Source organism: Elaeis guineensis, chromosome 4, assembly GCF_000442705.2.
Source record: "Elaeis guineensis isolate ETL-2024a chromosome 4, EG11, whole genome shotgun sequence".
NCBI lineage: Eukaryota > Viridiplantae > Streptophyta > Magnoliopsida > Arecales > Arecaceae > Elaeis > Elaeis guineensis.
Window position 1 is genome coordinate 43,060,216 of NC_025996.2, and position 20,612 is coordinate 43,080,827.

General features: G+C 36.4%; 1 protein-coding gene across 3 annotated transcripts; it reads right to left on the minus strand.

The window, feature by feature from the left end:
• Positions 1-436: 436 nt before the first annotated feature.
• On the minus strand, positions 437-19,446 carry LOC105032357 (probable LRR receptor-like serine/threonine-protein kinase At1g63430). 3 transcript variants are annotated; one of them, XM_010906794.4, is made up of 13 exons: positions 19,198-19,446; positions 18,827-18,959; positions 18,407-18,478; positions 18,164-18,268; positions 17,941-18,069; positions 15,744-15,860; positions 15,600-15,664; positions 9,024-9,269; positions 8,707-8,912; positions 8,491-8,623; positions 8,239-8,396; positions 6,885-7,100; positions 437-890 (listed from the first exon to the last, which is right to left on the minus strand). In XM_010906794.4, the coding sequence occupies exons 1-13, from the start codon at positions 19,289-19,291 to the stop codon at positions 645-647; spliced, it is 1,920 nt and encodes a 639-aa protein (XP_010905096.2). In that variant the 5' UTR covers positions 19,292-19,446; the 3' UTR covers positions 437-644. The 3 variants fall into 3 exon arrangements, with proteins under 3 accessions (XP_010905096.2, XP_010905094.2, XP_073112566.1); XM_010906792.4 differs by having other exon boundaries at positions 18,164-18,307; XM_073256465.1 differs by lacking the exon at positions 18,164-18,268.
• Positions 19,447-20,612: the final 1,166 nt, after the last annotated feature.

Below are 20,612 nucleotides of genomic sequence, written 5' to 3' on the forward strand. Positions count from 1 at the left end.
TTCAACCCCTGTTACTGAACTTACATTGCAAATCAAGCATTTTACTCTTGACATATTCCAGTTTCTACTTCTCAAGTTTCATCGGGAAGATTAAAATATGTTACAATTTACAGTTAAGACTTGATTCAGTCTTTAAAATGTAACAAAAAACTCATTGTTCAGAACAAATTAAAACCAATAATATGCAAATTTCTTACACTTGAATGCTGTTATACAAGTTTCAAATTACTAGGTTATAATAGTGTCTCATCTGAAAACTTTTAGATCACCCTTCCATGCCCAAAAGCTTATATAAAATAAATTATCATTTTCTTGTTCAGCTCATATGACACAAGTATGTGTGGACAGAAATTAGCAAATTAGCTTGCCAACAGCAACCTAAATTTGTGTTTCTCTTTTAATACAGAAAACAGGCTGTATTGAAAAGCAAACAATATGGGACTATAAATTTCCAGGGATTTTCATTAAAATTTAAACGACATGTCTACTCATTAACTAGACACTGTACAGTAGACGCCAAATGCCATGCAAGTGGCTCTAAAGCCTAACCAATATAAGAAAATAAGAGGAGAAGAAAAGAAAGGAGGAAGAAAAACAAGGTGTTTCTTATGTACATTTTGGATTCACATTTTGAAGACTGACAACTACGAGGATAGGGCCACCTCTGCCCACACCAAAGGAGATTCCTTGAGAAGGGCAGCTGCCGAGGTGTCAATACCATCCTCCAACATGGCAGTTACTATCTGCATTGATGGTCTCTTAAATGGTTCACATTCTATGCAAAGGCTCACGACATTGCATATTATGGAGAGGTCATCAGACTTGACATTTTTCAGGTCAGGGTCTACCAACTTTCCTCTCTCTTCTGGCTTCTCCAAATACTCCCGAGCCTGTAACAGAGGATAAACTTGGCATTTAGTAGAGCGACATGTCACCATATAATCAATCAAAATATCAAACACAACATAATTTAGTTTCTTCATCACTGGTTATGTCAATCATTTAAATGAAGAATTTAAAAAAAAAAAAAAATCTGAACGGTCCTTATATAATTTGATAGCAAAACAATAGAAAGAGAGCTAAATGTCATAGGAAACAAATCCCTTACCCCATTACAGAAACCATTCAGAAGCCCTAACAAACCTTTGAAATGATATATTAATATTTCATAGAAGATAGCAGTTTCTAGAAAGAACATTGTAGTTGTCCTAAATGGATTTCGTATTTAAGTGAACTCATATTAATCTGACTTTTCTAAACCAAATTCCATGCTTCATTTATAGTTGGGCAGCAAAGAACAATACTTACAAGCAGAGCATACGTTATAGAGCAGAAGTTCAATGGGTTGACTGTTCCTAGGGTCATGCCAAGTTAAAGCCTCTGCATATTTTACCTAACCCATGTAGCATGTGATGAATAAAACAAAAAGGGGATTTTGCATAAATGGCCACACATGTTTTCAAATTTGCAGGAATGGCCATTTTTATTTCTTCTTGCAGGACCACCCATTTTTCAATTTTCTGACCAAAGTGCCCTAGCCCCGCTGGCAAATAACAATGTGCATCCAATTACCAAAATTTGAACTCTAGAATATTAAATATATGCACCAATTAATGAAAAATGTGCATGTTCATTACAAGTGCAAATACCAATCCTCTTTCTGTTCATCAACGAATATGTGGATTGGCCAAGTCCAATGTGTGTGCATTTGTATAGCTGTGTGAATCACACCTTATATTATCTAGCTGTTTATCCCTGTGTAACAGATAATCTGGATGTGTGCCACTAGTTATTCTAGATAATGGAAACAACTTGTTCCGCCTAAATGTGTTCAGTATGGAATAGTTAGTCTAAATGTGTGACTGCACAATATATTTACAATTTCCCTCAAATAAATGCATCACAATATCACATAATATGGGACGAGGGGCAATTTAGTTAGAAAATTGAAATGCAATAAATAACAAAATAGATAAATAAATAAAAGGCAAATCCAAAAATGCAAAGTGGCTATTTATGCAAAATGCCCAAGCAGAATAAGACATCTATATGACTGACAGTTTATATATATATATATTGATGATAAATATGACTGACAGTCTATAAATAATGGTTCTCTCTTTACAGGATCTACTATAGTGGTTCTGTGGGGTTGGATTCATGGTTACTCTATATTTAAACCAATAGATATCAAGCCTGATAACTAAAAAAACAAATGGAAATGCTTACCATGATATTTCATTTTTTATTTAGACATTTATATGGAAAACTTATGGCTAAACAATGTGGAAGAGTTAGCAGATTTTTAAAAGTGAGCATTTTCTATGATATACCCCATGAACTTGGGAGCATGGTTCGCTGAACCAGCCCGAACCGAAGAGTTCGAGGCATGCTGAAGCATATTGGCAGCTATCGACACGGTTCGGGCGTTCGATGTGGAACACTGGCAAAAATGGAGAGAGAGAGAGAGGAGAGGAGGAGGAGATGGAAAGGCCGGCGATGGCCCACTGAAGCCCCTGGAGTCCGCAGTCCTCTGTGAGAGAGATTAGAGAGATAGAAAGAGAGGAGATGAGAGAGAAATAGAGGGGAAGGTGGTGGAGAGGCCACCGGAGGACTGTTGGGTGGCCATCATGGCCTCCAACGGCCTCCCCACCACCTTCTCCTTCCTCCGTTTCTCTCCATCCACCCCTCTCTCTATATCTCTCTTGCAGCGGACCGCGGAGCCTCGAACACCTTGGCGGTCCGCCAAGAGCCTCCACAGCTCTCCAGTGGCCACCACTGGCGTCTCCACCTGCCTCCCTCTCCCTCCTCTCTCTCTCTTTTTCTCCCCAGTTCTCCCTCGTTTCCATGTCAATTCGGGCCTAGCATGATCCGGTACAGGGGCATATCAATTCATACCATCAGCTAGCCTACATAAGATCCGGTTCCAAGTCAGCAAACCTTGCTTAGAAGTGATAGTGACACAGCTATTTGTGTTCAACCTGGTAGATTCCAAAATCCATATATGGTGATAATGGGCGTAGTATCTGCACATACCTGCCTGGTGCAGCAAATGCAGGTCAAGGAGGGACCCCCTTCGTCTCAGCCACTCCCCTAAACTCCCACCCCCACAATGATTCAATAAGGATTTGTAAAATAAATATTAATAGTTTGGCACCAGATTTTTTAAGGGATCAATAAACATGAATGATATCAAACTGGAACCATTAAGGCGATGGGAGCACAACCATTAGTTGCCTGTGGCCAAGTCTTTAGCTATTGTAAGGATTGTTATTTGATACTAGTATAAGGATTGTTATTAGATACTAGTATTTCACACATATAATGCACAAGATATATTTAAGCAAGGAGAGCATTTGATAGATTGGTTAAGACTTATAAAAATCAGGAAAGGCATGGCAAGACTCTTAAAGTGAGTCAACTTAGGAAGTAACGAAGGAAGCAGATTATGCGGGAGTGGGATGGAGGGGAACAAGTCCGGGGTGGAGGCTTCTAGGCCCACTACTAGGAGCTTGTGTTAGACATAGAGATCAATATCAGATGTGATGACCAATAGTTAAAAAGTTTAAGGTTTAATTTACTCAAGTCACCAGCAAAAAATTGATTATATATTTTTGAACCCATTTGGATTTTTAGCATGATGTACAATAAAAGGATAAATAAATAATGGTAACTATTCTTGTTATATGAGTTTGCTATGTCAAGATAATGGGAAAATAACAGCCATACTTAAAATGCCAATATATACATATATAACAAAATAGAAGGGCCCAAAACCGAAATATCAGCCATTATAGGGTTATATCAGCCATCATACTAACCCTTCCTTTGTTCAAACTTATACTAAGAGGTAGGAAATAATTAAACTTAACAGTTTCACGATGCCCCAAAGTTATGAATCTTGGCTCTATCCTTGATTGCACTGAATTTTAGAGCTGGAAGCATAGCCACTCATCGTTCTCTGAACCATCTTGAACCGGACGGATCGAGATGGTTCAGGCCGTGCTGAACCGTACCGACGAGAAACCAGTCTGGTTCCAGCGTACGAAATGACACAGCAGCAATCTCGAAGGGAGGGAGAAGAAAGAGAGGAAGAGAGAGAGGGGGGAGAGAAGAAGAGGGAGAGAAAAAGAAAGCCTCCGACGGGCATCCGAGCTCTTACCGAGCTCGATAAGGACGGAGGGAGGGAGAGAGAGAGAGAGGAGATCCTTACCAAATGTCCGGAGGCCTCCGGACGGATGGCGATGCCACCGCGATGTCTCCAACGGCCGACAAGCACCGAGAACCTGAAGGCGACAAACTGGAGGACGGCTCTGCCTCCTCCAGTGCGAATATGGTTTGCCTTGTTTCACTTTTTTTTGCTTTTATTGTGCGAGTCAATTGTTACTTGCATTTTTTTTTTTTTTTTATTTGGTTGAGTCGGCAATGCGTAGCCGAAGGAGTGCAGAGCCTCTTTTGGCCTGACTGCCTCAGTCTCGACACTGACTCGTCGGCCATCGAAGACATCGTGCGGCATCGCATCTCAGAGGCCTCCAGACACCCGGTAAAGATCTCCCCCTCTCTCTTCTTCCCTCCTTCCATCCTTATCGAGCTTGGATGGCCGCCTCTCTTCCTCTCCCCCTCTCTTTCTGTCTTTTCCTCTCTTTTTTCTCCCTCTTCCCTTTTTTGCCCTCTCGGTTTGGTCCAGCACGGACCAATATGGACCCATACCGAACCACACCGCCGGCCGATCGGCCCGAGGTCGATTCCGATTCGATAGTCCTTATAGCCACTACTTGCTCAACAATTCACTTTGATAAACAATGGCTATCACTACAATCATGATTAGGCATTAAAATCGGGTAAACAGAAAAAAAAAAAATATTGTTTAATTGAGTTGCTAGAATAAAACATATTTCTTAAGTATTTATAGATGTTTGAAAAGGTATGAAGTTTTAATTTTTTAGAATACCTATTTACTTTGTAGAATAGTGATAAAAATTAAATAACGGCCATTGTTTCATGTTACACGATGTTATAAATCAAGATGACCTGTCAAAAAACTGTCATTATCTGAACCCTAGTATCTACATCTGTAATGTAGTAGAAGGGACCTGAAACCAAAGTAATGGCCATTGTATTGTTATTCTAGCCATCATATTAAACCATGCTTTCTTCAAAGTTCAAACATACAGAAAGAAGCAAGGATTGAAATTTTGGCCAAGAAGAATGAAAAACTTAATGACGTATTTGGTTTCAGTCAGCTTTTGCCAGTTTTTTGACTTATTTGTGTTGGCTCCACCAGTTTCTGCTGAAACTGATTATATATGCTATTTTTGTTCATGATGTCAATGATTTTGACTAAAGTCAATTTCAGCCATATTTTCATTTATTTATTTAAAAGTAAAAAATAATATGGATGACAAATCTAACTTATGAGAAACGAGTTCTTTCTTAACATTAACCATATATTTTTGAGTTTTTTAAACATTTAAAAGCATTTTGGTTGCTTTAAGAAATTAAGAAGAAGGTAGAGTTTCCTACATATAAGAGAATCTTTTGGGTACTAAAGATAAATTTAAAAGAGAAATAGGAGAAACAAGTCCAGATTTACACTTGGATTAGCGACATCTTAGATTAAATCCTTAAACATTTAAATGATATATATCCAATCATAGTCTTTTTCATACCTAGTAGATAATAAGTTATACACCGCTATTGGTATGTAACATGATGGTACTTATTATATGGAGCTTCGTATTGATATGAAACTTCATAATAATATATAATTATATATTACTACTATTAGACTTGTAAATTGCCAGGGTATCAAATAGTAGTTCTTTAACACCATTAGTTTCCAAGTTTTTTATATTTTTTTGAACTTTCAGTCTTTAAGCTCATATTAAAAATAATTTATTGATTACAAATGATGCGCTATTCTTCAAGGCTGTTCCATATTTGTTTCCTTGGTTTATTTTATTTTTTTCTTATTCTCCACAATGTTTTCATCCTCTTTTCTTATTTTTCAGCCAAAACACTAAAAACCAAGTTTAAACTAGTTGAAACCAAAACTTTGCAAAAGTGAACAAAGCAACAACCGAAATCAAGTTTTCAAACTTTGCTAATGATAACTTCATGAGATTTAGAGATTAAAGATTTAGCCAGCAATAAACCTCCTAAGTCAATAAACCTGGCCTGCGTTGTGCGCATATGCATACAATAAATACAAGAAATCATGTCTATGACACATGTTTAGGAGGTGCAAGTCAAACACTGACATGGAAATGCATGAGCAAACATTTATCATTTGGACATTCTATAGACTTGTGAAAACTGCACTTGTACCAATGACATAGAATACCTACCAACCCCGCAGCATAATGGAATATACAGCATATTGATTGCATTATGACACATTACATTTTAAACTTCACTAAAGAACACTATCATACAATATACTAGTTTACTGAACCATTTTCTACGAAGCATGATTTCAAACTGATCAGTGCAGCTTCTCATCTTGTTAAAATCATCAGGTTCCCATCATCGCCATCTCATATTCAAAGTGTCTCTATTTTAAGAAATTTTGTATGAGAAATAGTCTCATCAGTCTCATTGGATAATTTCAAAGAGAGAAGTTTTGACAGAGCAGAACTTGATGAATTCTGCTATTCTGGGACAAAACACATGCAAGGTGACCAAGATGGACCATAAACTGAACTTGCACCCCATGATGGATATTCATCAATAAATTCATCAAGTTGTACACTGTCATGACACTAATCTTCTGCATGAAAAGAGGAAATGAACACATTTCATGGGATGATAATTTTAACAGGGTTTAAACTTGATCTGGTGATTTTTTTTCTAAAAGAAAAAAAAATCTGATACATGTTGCTTACCCAATCTACCAAGCACCCTCTGTCTTTGCAAAACGGAGGTCTCCCACTGATTAGTTCTAGTAGCAGTACTCCAAAAGCAAATGTATTCCCCTGGACATCCATATGCCGTCTCTCTAAGGAAATCACAGATCCATGAAAAGGGCCTCCATTAATGATGTAACCAGAGTCTGCTCTTGATTTTGAAAGGATTATTTTCCACCTTTCAAAATCAACCAACTGCACAGATGAAGGTAGAGTTAAGATTATTTCTTTCCATGATTAATATTCAAGATGTTTCTTTTCACAATGCATGAAAGGAAATGAAAGTAGATCAACAACAGTGAAGTATGACAATAACATCCAACATAATAAAATATAGGAATGGCCACAACGAGAGAAACTGATCAGTTCTGTACAACCTCCTTACCAACTATCATTCATGTAAATGACAGTAAGTAGTCTGATGGAATTTAATTTCAAGCAAAGAATTGTATTGCTGTTAGATAATAGAAAAACTGAAGTAGATGAACTGCAAGTAAATTTTTCTATCTACATTGGTTCATTAGAATATTCTCCTGACAATCTCAATGAACTTAATATTGATTAGATTTGAAGCAGCCAATAAATCATGTTAGATCCTGCATAAGTTGGATTCTGTTCGGAAAACCTATCATTTTTTTTTTTTGTTTTTGTTTAGCATTCATATGTCAAGTTTTCTTCCAAATGTGTAGACAAGGGTAAACAATATACATGCACCATTGTTCAAGTTAGCCAAGTGTTGAGCAAGACAGGAAAAGCCACAGCCCACAAGAAATACGATTCTTGAAAAAAAATAAAAAATGAAAAATGAAAAAGAAAATGACTCTTAAATGTCATCCTATCTATGTGATACAAGTTCAAGTGGATCAGGTTGATCAAGAGCAGAGAAAATGAAAACAAAGAAAAAAAGAAAGGGAAAGTCATGGTTGCAAATGTTCAGAACCTGCTCAAACACTCAAGTATTATGCCAGACCAAATCATTTAGAATAATGACTGTTTCAAGTCCAAACATTCAACCAACTCGAACTCAGGCGAGTATCGGCCTTATGCCAGAACAAAATTATTTAGAATATGCATGTTTTTAGTTCAGACATTCGGAACCAACTCAAGTCCAAGCCAGTATTGGCCATATGCCAGACCAAATCCTTCAGAATAATGACCGATCCAGGTCCAAGTTCTAGATGCTGCTCTAGACCTTTTAGATGAGAAGCATACCAAATATTGACCTGCCTATTTGCATGCATGCTCTTTTACTAATCTTTTATTTGCTAAACCATGACAGATTAAACCAGAAACTGCATCTAACAATCTCCAACATGCCAGATATGATAGATACCTTTGGAGCGAAATCTTCAGTCAGATATACTGCACTGGAGGTTAACTCTGACATGGTGAATGGAGGCTGCAATTCAGTATGTAGATATTTTAGTCCACGAGCAATACCGACAGCAATTTTCATTCGTCTGAACCAGGATAGCTGGCATCCATCACCATCTACAACAAAAGTGCATATTAGATTCTTGAGCTCCTAAAGCATGTCAACATAAGTAATCCCCTCAACAAGAAATAAAATATTATTCTGACTCACAGTGAAGGTGCTCATACAGTGTCCCATTTGATGCATATTCAAAAACAAGCATCCTTGAAAATGGCTCACTCTCTTTGCAATAGCCGAGCAACTTTGCTGTGTTTTCATGATTTAATCTAGCCAGATCTGCCGCCTGAAGCATGTACAGTGTCTATTTAACATTCTTAAGTTACATAGGTCCCTGGAATTCAAAGCAGAATTTGATGGACAAATTACCTCATTTTGAAAGTAAAGCTCAAGGTAACCTGTCCAGTGATCTTCCGAAATGCTAAGTGATATAACAGCAATTTCAGGCCCATCCTTCAAATTACCTTTATAAACTACACTATCCAGAGATGACCCAATTATGTTGCTGAAATCTTCACAAGCTATTTCAAGCTCCTGGCGATTTATTCTTAATACATTTTTCAGTAACTCACAATCTGTGTGCAGCAATATCATCAATCAGTGACATAGATCCCTTGTTTTAGCATCCAAAATCAGAACTGTCACTAAGTAAACCAATAAAGCATAAACACAATGCTATTGCTTACCAATTGATATTGTTTTCTGGTCCTTCCAGTCTGTGGTTCTTCTCCATGGAAGAATAGCAGATGATTTTGGTTTGCATCTTTTAAAAGCAGCAGCGGTACAGGTTACTAGAGAAAGGACCACAAGAGCTCCTGTGGTGATTTCCAGAATCAGAAGCCACACAGGTTCCCGTGGCTTTTTGTTTCTTTTCCCCTCATAGGCACTGTTGTATGTGTCATTGGCACCTTGCTGGCTATTTGCAGAGCTACCTAAAACGAACAAAGAGCACATTTTCATTATAGAATCACATAGAAGACACAGTTTATGCAAGATATGGAATCTGAGACACTGTATCATAATGTCAGGTTCAAAATGTATTTCTACTTTATTGAAGGCCTCTTACAGCCGTTGCAAATGCTGTCTTCTACAATAAAACTGTTCATTAAGTGCGCTATAATTAGAACCCATGCCATTTAAAATTACATCCATTCTGGCAAGTCAGTAATACAATACTTGCATGAAAGACCAAGCATAACAAGTTTTTCATTTAAAGCTTATCAAACGTTATATGGTCAATGTGTAAAAATTTAAAAGTTAAAATAATAAAGCACGAATAAGGAGGCACCAGCTATTAACTCAGCTGGTTATCACTGGTGGTGGGACATAACCATCATACTGCTTTGAGCTTGAAGGGCACTAAAACATGGTGCTTGGATATTACAATCTGGATCTATCCGTTGCAAACAGTCAGTACTTGAGTACCAACTATGGAAATTTTACTGAAACATGAAACACACCTCTCAGGCAATCGTACCATGTGAGCTTCACCACCCAAAGTGTTACCTTATAGACTAACCATAAATGTTGGATAATCATGTCTAAGGGCATCATTAGTATAAAGTTTCTTTGATTGGAAAACACTACATAGAGTCAAAAGCATCCAACTCCAGACGTAACTACTGCAGTGTGGTACCACTCTGATAATTAGGCACCAACAAGCAGAAAAGTGTGTATGTTAGATTTCTAGGGTCGTGTAATTTCATATCTCAAAGTCCAGTTGCCGTCACTCTTCTATGTTTGAAATATAAAAGCACTCTATTTAGCCTTTAGTGTGCCATTTAAGTTTTGTACCCATGCTCGTGTCCTAATTTTTCAAGAATCGAGACTTCTGTGCAGATTCATATCAGATTTATGTCAACACTTAAGCTATGTACCTAGAGTTTGCTAAAGCTTGCTAGACTTTTAAGGTTTGCTAATCACATGCTTGGAAAGAGTATTCGTGCAATTTTGTGGATATGAGGTTTTAAGGGGCATAATTAGGTTCTTTTTTGCAAATAAAAAAAAAATCTAGAGATCTAATACAAGAAGTCCCATTTTGGCCTTTTTTCTGCAAGAAAAACAGCCTGAAAAGTAATTTTTTTTTTTTTTTGGTTGTTAAAACTCAGTTTTCTGTTCTTCATTTGGTAAAATAATCCAGGAAACTTCTGATGAAACCTAGAGAAACTAGGCATTTCAAATTTTGTAAAAAACTCCAGGTTAAAAAAAAAAAAAACAGAAAGGTCCCATAGAAAAGTGAAATTCGAGTTTGTTGCTACCCATATCCTTTACATCCGCTTGCCCTCCCTTATGCAGAAGAGCCTAGAGGTACAACACCACCACCTCCTCCAAGTGTGGTCTTCTCCTCACAACTCTCTCTCTCTCTCTCTCTCCCCCCCCCCCCTCCGGCACCCATATCCCCAACTAACCCACCCTGATGTCAACCCTCATGATATTTCCGCAAAATTCTTCTCCCATGCCCATTGCCCTCCAAACCTCTTATCTACTTTACCACTCACATCACCAAATTGACAGCCAGCACTATATCACCAACACCAACCCTTATCATCCACCACCACCACCACCCAATCCCCAACCCTTCTCACATCTACCACGACCTCAACTAGCACGATCCCATCTCCTATGCTTTCCATTCTCCACATCGTCACTATTACCCTACCACAACACTTATCCCTCAGCTACTCACTTTCTCATCCACCTAACTCTCATCCTGAACTAATGTTAACCCATGCCAAAACCCATCAGTCTATGCCGCCACATGCTCCACACTCTCCCCACCTCACCCCCCCCCCCCCCGAAAAAAAAAAAACAAACACACAAAAAAAAGAAAAGCCCCCTCAGGCACCTGGAAAAAAAAAAAGATTGTTTCGAGTCAGGGACTTTAACAACATTATCTGATTGCTTGATTGGTGCACGCACAACCTTTGCTAAAATTCAAAATCCCAAATTAGATGTTACAAGACCAAAATTGAATTATCATGAATTTAAAGGCTTTTTTTTTTTGCCTTAATCAAGTATGTAATAGTAACAAGACCTCCATTGTAACGATAAGGGTGACTCAAAAAGTCCTTAATTGGTTAACAACCATAATGGTAAACAGCAAATCCTACATGAGACTATACATGTACTTGTTAATAAATAATGGATTGCATTTGTGTGCTATAGTACGCAACCAAAATAGAGTTATTGATCCCAATATCAGCTGTTCATGCAAGATTATTGAAAGATAGTTAGGAATGTATAGAAAGTTATTGTTACCTTCAAAGGCTCTCATGCAAACTCTAAAACTTATCTATGCCAGATAAAATAAAATATGATGCCAAAATTGGTGAATAGCTAATTTTAATTTCCCCTACAGCCAAGGTATGAAGACTAAACTCCTGTTTTGGTTTCAGTTCAGCTAATAGACTTTTAGTTCAGTGCTTTCAGTTTGAGCTTTAAATTTTCAGCAAGAATATAAATGTTTTATAAATAGATATATTAGAAATAAAATGTTAGATACAAAAATATTAGAAATAAAACATAAACTAAAAATTAATAAAAGTCAATAACATATCTTAGCATTATTTTGGAGTAAGTTATTTTAGGATTGTAACTAGACAATATATCAAAGAATCAAAAATGAATTAGTTAAAGCCGATGATTGATGTCATAATAGCTATCATACACTTGTTTGATGGAAAACTACTGATACCAACCTAGAGAAATAACAAAACTTAACATACCCATATCTGTCATGTAGAAAAAATTATTTGTCCACAAAATATATCAGAGAGGAATACACTTCTTGGTTTCTGGAACTTGAAACCCAAAGAGGAAATTTCAGCTAAAACCTTGGGTCCAACCCCAAATCTCACAAACTCTTTATCCATTAGGTCCAAAATATACTGAAACCCTTTCCTTTTTCTTCTAAAGATCTCCTCTGATGCCGACCCCCACTTCACACATAAACACATGAGAGAGAGAGAGTTCTTGAAGCTTATTAAAGATATAGACATTGAAATCCTTTTAATTTTCACAATCCTGAAAAATATAAGTTTAAGGTCAACAAAAGACATTCTAAATCTAAAGAAAAGAAAAACAAAAAAAACCCACAAATTTCCCTTAAAAAAAAAAAATCAAACCTCCCAAATTAACTTCGTTTTTGTAGTAGTGTCAGGCAACTGAAGACCTTCATTTTTTTTTATTTTTGAAGTTCCCTCAATCCTATAGCTCCAGGAAAATGACACTTTAACATGTCAGAAATTATTACTTAAACTGTTATGGTCTTTCCAAACACATGTGCCTACCACAATATGAGAGGCATTGATGGTAGGTGGTTGATTATCATCAACCTTCTTAGAATGCCATGGGCCTCATGGCTGCCATAACATTTTTCCTTCAATTCTGTGATGTGTAGACTGTTCGGCGAGATTTGCAAATGAACATCATTTCTATGTGATGCCCAGAAAAACAAAATGGTACTAGAGTTATAGGTCACAATTTCATGGCCAATGTGTACAACACATTCCATTCTGTTATGCACAACAAAAGGATATATGCAAAATGTAGTAAAATGATTTCTAGTTGATGGTAAATGCAAATCACAGCCTATGTCATTTCCCCATTTTGCAGCATACAATACCACTTGAAAATTTTCAGTACACAAAATCTCACCAAAAGCTAAAATGAAGTTTACGCCTTTGACACTCTTCCTTATGAACCTTCACAAAGCATGCTTTTGGAGTGCTGAACCAATGTTTTAGATTGTTAACTTTCCACTAGCATTTCTTTTACCTGACTAAGATGGTATAGTTCTTGTGTGATGCACATTGAATGATCTTATAATAAGGATGTCATCTAAAGATTGTGTCGTTGAGCTGCATAAGGGCAGCATGTTACTCGTCAGATCTACCATATGCCAGCAAGAAAAGAAGGCAAAGTTATCTTGGAATGGACTGACAGGAGAGATCAAACAGCAAGTCAGAAGGGGCAAATCAAATTTTGCCTCACAACAATTTATTTTGGTGGGATGTGTACCTATGGTAATGGTACTTATGTTACTTAGTCACACAAGAACAATACATGTACCAGACCATAACTTTTACAATTCTATGGTTAGATTATGAAATCTGTGTAACGTATTTGAGTTACTTTAATGGTTTTATCTTAATTTACCCATTAAAGTTTTCTACTTTTTTACTTTGGCTTGGAATTTCGAAAACTGAACATATCAAGTAACAAAAATCCATGTCATTGACTATATACTTAAGTAGTTTATGTTACTATGATCAAGGTCCTTATAGATTAAGAGCGAGACGTAATACCTTAACAAGTCCTAGATTTCATGTATGAGATGATTTTTGGAGGCATAGATGAGATGAAAGGTTCCTTTTCCCATGTGTAATGGATGTTACTTAAGTTAGAATGAGATGTATGATGTAATATAAAATATCCAAGATGGATAAGGCATTGCAGGAAGCTTAGTCAGGGATTAAATGCAATGCCGGTTGACATGGCTTACGACATACCATGCCAGGACTAGACCAGCACATGATGTGGATGCATGCTGGTGCATAAATGCACATGCATGCTAAGCACTAGCAAAACATAACATTGGCATGCAACATTTAAAACCTTGAATTCAGTCAACTGCTTAAGGCAATTGAGTAGGATTTGGCTTCTGGTTTCTCTCCTTAGGTCAGTCAAAAGACAAAACTAGGGATGATTTTGGGAGTCATAATTATTGTTGTGAATAGTACATATGACCCAATGATGGTGGCAAGATTGCTACGGTAGTAACTTGGCATCAGCACTTGGGTCTGCTATTAACATTGATAGACTGACCTGACAGAATGTCTAGTTGAGATCACACTGTTGGGATAACTGTGATCTTATGATCTGTTCTATTCTGCATTTCCCCAATCTGAAGGACCCATTTATTCTAGTATTGATCATTATCACTTTCATAACCACTTATACACTATATTTATGTAGGAAAAAATGGATTTGAAATAAATGGAAGATATGCAGGAATTTGAAAGCATTGAACAGTAAAAATATGGGAAAAGAGTGCAAGACAAGAATAAAATGAATGATGATATGGAAAATGCAATTGCATATATTGGAAAATGAATGATGGTTATGTCAAGTGCCAATTTATGTCTATCAACGTGAGTAATACCAAAAAGATTTTTAAAACCCAAAATACCAGCATATCTGTCAGTGTCCGATACCAAGATACCAAGATATCCATTTCTCTGGGCTGAGATGAAAACTCCAGCAAAAATTCAATAACTGAGATGTTTTGGAATCTCCATTGATATTTTACCACTTAAATAACAGAATACGGGCCAAACATAGTAAAAGCAAGGTTGATTACCATATTAGCTAGACTACTTAAAAGTTAGGAATCCCCTCTTTCTCTTCGGACTATATCTAATCTCCTCTTCTATTCTCTTTCCCCAACCTATCCCTTCACCACCAATCTGGTTGCTTTGCCATCAATGCCCACTAGCCTAACCATCAGCTTCAGCACTGATCTGATCACTGTTTGTTCCTCTGTTGGGCTAGCCAATTATCACCATCTAGACTACCAGATCTTCTCAGTCCACAACTGGTCATCACTTCATTGCCTCCTGTTGCCCCACTGTCCCTTCCTTTCTCTTATTTCTTATCTCTCTCCAAATCCCTTTTTTCTTTCCATCTTGTTTCTCTTCTCCTTCCTATTCTCATCCCCATCCAGTCTTTGCCCATCATCCCTGCTTCTCCATCACAAATTATTCTGATAGCTGTCATCATCATCCCAGCACAGGACCCTAACATTTAAATCAACAGTTGTGATCCAAAACTAGTAAAGAAATTATCAATATACAATGTTAAATAGTTAATTAAAGATGAGCGAATATCAGCCAATATGCGTATATTGTATCAGCCATTATCTCGGGTTATATCAGTTCATATTTACTGAGATAATAAGGTCCAAGATTTGACATATATCGTATCAATAGGTGCCTGATATCGATACAAACTGAAATCTTGACCGAAATGAAAACCTTGAGTAATACAAGAAATGTTCATAAATTTGCAAAAAGATTCACATATATAATGTATGATTTCACAACAAGATGAACCATTTAAAGTCTAAAAGCAGTTATCTCTGCCTGCATTTTTGGGAAAAAAATAAAATAAAATAAAGTACTATATGAAAGTTCCCCCAAAACAAGAAAAAGGAAAAGGAAAGAAAGAAAGAGCTCTATGAAGGGTTCAGGAGTGTAGCCTACATAGTCGAGCAGAGCGTTGTGAGATGGAGTCTTCACCTTGGAGGCAGTTTCCTTGGAAGCTTGTTCTGTAAAAATGTCCAATAAAGCAAATCAAGTTCAGCTAGAACAAATTTAATTGAATGGCATTAACAGAAAACTTTGTACCTGGGAAGATACTTCAAGCATAAGGGTATTTTTCCAACAAAAAAGTTGTATGAGAAGTTTGCAACTTGTAGCTGACGCAGTTGGCATAAGCCAGTGCCATTAGCGTAGGAGGCAGATCTGAATCAGGAAAAGAAGGTGATGCATTTAATCCTACGTCAAAATAACTGCCAAATAGGATCTTTTTTTAATAAAATCCAAGGCAGTAAATTTAAATGTAAAATTTTATCCAACATTTTGAAACAAAGAAATTCATCTTTCTTAATATAACATTGTAAGTTTGTAACATAATCTGCAAAAAGCATCTTATAGAAATTTTCTTTTGAAAAGGGTTCCATTAAAGAAAACTTCCAAAGGAAACTAGCAACACTTTTTTAAACACATCAGTTTATATAATATCATACTTATGATACATATTGCATGCCTCATTAGCCTGATGGAGCACCCTACTATCATTGGGAATATATGCAATGCTGAATAGCAAATATAAGTGTTCCATAATGATTCACCAACTATTAAAACCACCAGACATGATCATTAAGTGGAAGTAACAACAAAATGTTCTCTCATCTGCTTTTCTTTTGACTTCAGTAATGATAGAGCCATAGAGGTGGCCAATTGCTCCTATTTGAATATATATAGTGAATGGTCTCATAAGTAGAACAAATCCTTGACCCTATATTTGCGCACCTCCATTATTCTTTAGGAGACTTCTTGTAGTTGCAGTGCCTTGTCATACCCCTTGTATGATCCACAGGGAAGTAATAGGTCAGACAAGAAAATCTCATAAATCTAGAAATCTGCCTCTAGTAACCTCTCAATATCTTGTTCCTAAACACCATTATAGGCAGGGCTTCTTAGTTTGCTTTATGTTAAAATTTGAAAAAATTGTGAAAGTTCTATAAGATATGATATAAAATAGTGAACAACTTAGAGAATATATGACAAGATATGACAGAATTTCTACTTCACTATCAGAAAATGGGTGGCATAAACTAGATTCACTCAAATTTGTACATAAACAGTCACCTATGAGAAATAAATCTATCCTACTAGGATTCCCATTTTTTTCAGCTGTTCAACCTCTATAAATAGAGAACTGCAAGGGTAATGATCATGCCAGGCAGCCCACTCTTTCTCCTGTTTACTCTTACCTGATCTCTGACCTTTCTTACCCACTGCAAAGGTCCTAGGCTATCACATGGTTGTATCATTATGATTTCCACTGGTTGTAAATGGTTATCTGGCCTCTTCTCCGATCGTACACAAGCTGCCTTTTAAGGGAGGGTTGTTTTTCTTGTTTGTTGTCCAACTGAACTAGGAAATGTATTTTTTCCATCAAAGCTTCAGATGCCTCTTTCTTTCAAAATAAGCATGAATATTTGTGTGTAAATTGCTGATTTTGGTGCGTATACACCGGGCATATGTTGACAAATCAACAGCATCCAAGTCTTCACTGATTTCTAAGGGATCCTGCTCTCGTAGCTGATGTTGGATAAACGGTCATTATCACTGCCCGTTTTCCATGACAGCCTGCCCCTTATGAGCATCATTCTAGATCCTTCATAATAAGCATTTAAGTCCATTGCATCCCCATAAATGTTCGAGCTTGTCAGTTGTCCAAGAAGCCACTTTCAAAGTTTTGAAGTTTCAACACTTCAACCATCACAATTCATAAGCATGTAGCTACTCATCTCCGTTACCTCAAAAGTACATGAGTTTTCTAACATTAAAAGATTTTACTGCTACCCCTTTTTTTGTTGTTCTACTTATTTCAATATGGTCTGTAGCTAACGAGGACTTTGGCTTCCATTGTTTGATAAGGATTTTGGCTTCAACGAATCCATTTTTTCTCCAAAAAACATTGACATGCTTATCAGTAACCATCTTAACCCATTTTGTGGGGCCTTAAGAAATCCAAGTTTGCTGCTATCTCCACCCATGTCTCTCACAAAATGCACATTCATTTCAATGACAAATAGACATAGCAATTATGCAAAACTAATAAAGGAATCTTATAAGATAAATACAGAATATTTTCACTATCTTCTGGTGCTAACTCTCTTAATTTGTTAAAATTAATTGCTTAGGCAATTAAATTGGAGTATCATCAATTTCATGTGGTCCCATTCTAGCCCTAGGTTGTAAACATAACAGGTCAAATATCCAAAATACTAGAATAGGAGTGAGCATCACTTACTTGTTTAAATTGCTGCTTCCAGGAATGTCTCCATTAAGCTTGTTTCTATCCAACAGTAGTTCAGTAAGCCTCACCAGCTTACCAAGCTCAGGGGGCAAAGTACCAATCAATCCATTAGACTGCATATTTCTAAGAATAACACAATTAACAAAGACATTAGCAAGCAACAAAATAATACAAAAATTAAGTAGCTAAAATTGTCAGGATACAGTCTGCTTCTTACATTTTCACAATTCTAGTCAACTTTCCAATCTCAGTAGGAATCGGTCCAGATAGGCGATTGAAACTCAAATCTAACTCAGTAAGGTTTTTCAACATGCTAAGTTGTCTAGGTATCAATCCATGAAAAGAATTGTTATTTAAAACTCTGCAAAATAGGCATGCATCATCATAATTTCTTCCACTGAAGAAATCCTAAAACATAATTTATCAGAAAATAGTATGTAACAACAAATAAAACACGTACAGTTTCCGCAAAGAATTTAGAGAGCCAAGCCGTGGAGCGAGGAATCCTTTCAACGATGAATTGGAAAGGTTTCTGCAGAACCCAGGTCAAATATGATACTTCTAAAACTTCTAATTTAAAATATTCAAAAGTTCAAGCAACATCTAGCGTGATATGTGTCATGCCACGAATATGTGAAATTTAAATAGAATTGATACCTAATCCACCAACACCAATGTTTTTACATAATGTCTTAGCAGGTTATTACTACATACTCTATAGTCTACTTTCAGTTAAAAAACAGCAGGCATAAACATGCATCTATGAGTGCGGTTAATCTTATAATCCATGACACCCTGACATTTATATAGGATATCTGGTTCAGTAGCAGTGTTCAAAAAATTAATCAACAAAAAAAAAAAAAAATCCAAGGTATCTTACAAGGCAACCACGCGAGAATCCAAGCATGAGATGCCAAACCAGCCACATGGATTTCCATTTTGGATATTCCAATCCGATAATCTCGAGAGAGGGTCATCATAAATGGCCATCTTGAAAGCTTGCAATGCCGAAACTGTGAAGGAGAAAATGGAAAAAATAAATAAATAAATAACAATCCAGTTCATAGAATCATCTCAAGATATGCCCTCGAAGCCCTTCCAAGAAACTCAAACAAAAGAGATCCAAAGCCAAGATGACAAAAAAAAAGATCCCAACAAAAGTTTCAAATCCTGTAGCGACAAGTGCAACCATACACTGTTGCAGAAGTCTACCAGAAAGAATCAAAAAGAGACAGGAGAGAAAGAACATACTCTCATCATCTGTCACAGATTCAGATGGCACAAAGAGAGATTCCCAATTGAAAGCAAGAAGAAGAAGCAACAAAAACGCTGGAAATCTCATCATATTCACCGCTCTCTACCTTCCAAACTTCTCCGAAATCAACATCGACTCTTGAGAGAGAAAAATCAAATATTTGTGAAGAAATGAGAGTCCAGGAGATACGGGAGCCTAAAGAGGAGTGAAAGAACCGACTTGGGAGCGAAGGAGTTGGTCGAGAGAGAGAGAGAGAGAGAACGCTTTGGGTTTAAAACAAAAAGCTAAAAAAAAGTGATATAGCGACAGGGAGGAAAGCAGAGACTGCCGAATGTTTTGTTGGTTGCCGATTAGACGGTGGGAGAAGGAAGGAGGTGAATAGCTTTGCCTTCCTGCCGCCGTTGTTTTTAATCTGTGGACCCAAAATTTTAAATTGAATTTACAATGGTGAAGAGCCAATTGATTGCCAGATGGGGCACCATCCAAATTATATCTTGATAATATAATATGTTAGTTTTGTCCCTTTGTGTTTGCTGGTTTATCCTTATATTTGTTACATAACAGCTTCGAAATTGCTTATCAGACTTCAAACAATAAAAATAAATAAATTAAAAAATATTAATATCTTTATTTACTATATTTACATCTAATAATTTTTAAAACCTATACTTCTATCCAATTAAATTAATGGTGTTAGTGAAATCATTTACCTTATGTAAGGAGGATAGATATTTATTCTTGGATGGCTGTTAAGTCACCTTAAATTATTTTGGTTATTTTTGAAATTTTTTTAATATGACATTTGGGATTGATTTAAGGTTAATGATTTGATTAACATTTTGTGAAGTTATAAATTAAAATATTGATAAAAATAAATTTCAGAGGATCATCATAGATTTTTTTTAACTATTGGATATAAGTGTAATTTATCTCTACTTTTAAAATAATTTTATAATTTATTAAAAAAAAAGTTAGAAAGTAGAGATGCAATCGAATCAAATCGAGTAGTTACATGCTCAAGTTTAACTCAATTTAAAATACTAGGATTCAAAATTCGACTCGAGATCGGCTTGATAAAGAAAAGATAATACTCGAGATCGATTTAAGTCGACTCGAATATCAATTGAGCCACGTTCGAATTTGAATTCGAGCCTTACCTACTCTCTCTCTCTCTCTCTATATATATATATATATATTCGAATATGCTCTCAAGCTTTCGAGTCGAGTGCCTTATTATTCAAGCTTGATTCAAAAAATTATGAAAGCTACTCGATGTTGGTAATAGCCAAATCGAGTCAAACTTGGACTTGAGTAGCTCAAAAGTACACCCCTATTAGGAAGAATTTCTACCATGTATGAGTACCTGGGTTGTTCTAAACTCTAATCTAAATTTTTCACTAATGAGATATTC

Excerpts from the sequence above, each read along its gene's own strand:
- LOC105032357 (XM_010906792.4), bottom strand. The coding sequence starts at position 19,291 with ATGATGAGATTTCCAGCGTTTTTGTTGCTTCTTCTTCTTGCTTTCAAT. Across the intron at positions 18,960-19,197 it reads ATCTGTGACAGATGATGAGA|TTTCGGCATTGCAAGCTTTC; the intron begins GTATGTTCTTTC and ends TCTCCTTCACAG. Across the intron at positions 891-6,884 it reads GAGGGTGCTTGGTAGATTGG|GCTCGGGAGTATTTGGAGAA; the intron begins GTAAGCAACATG and ends CCTCTGTTACAG.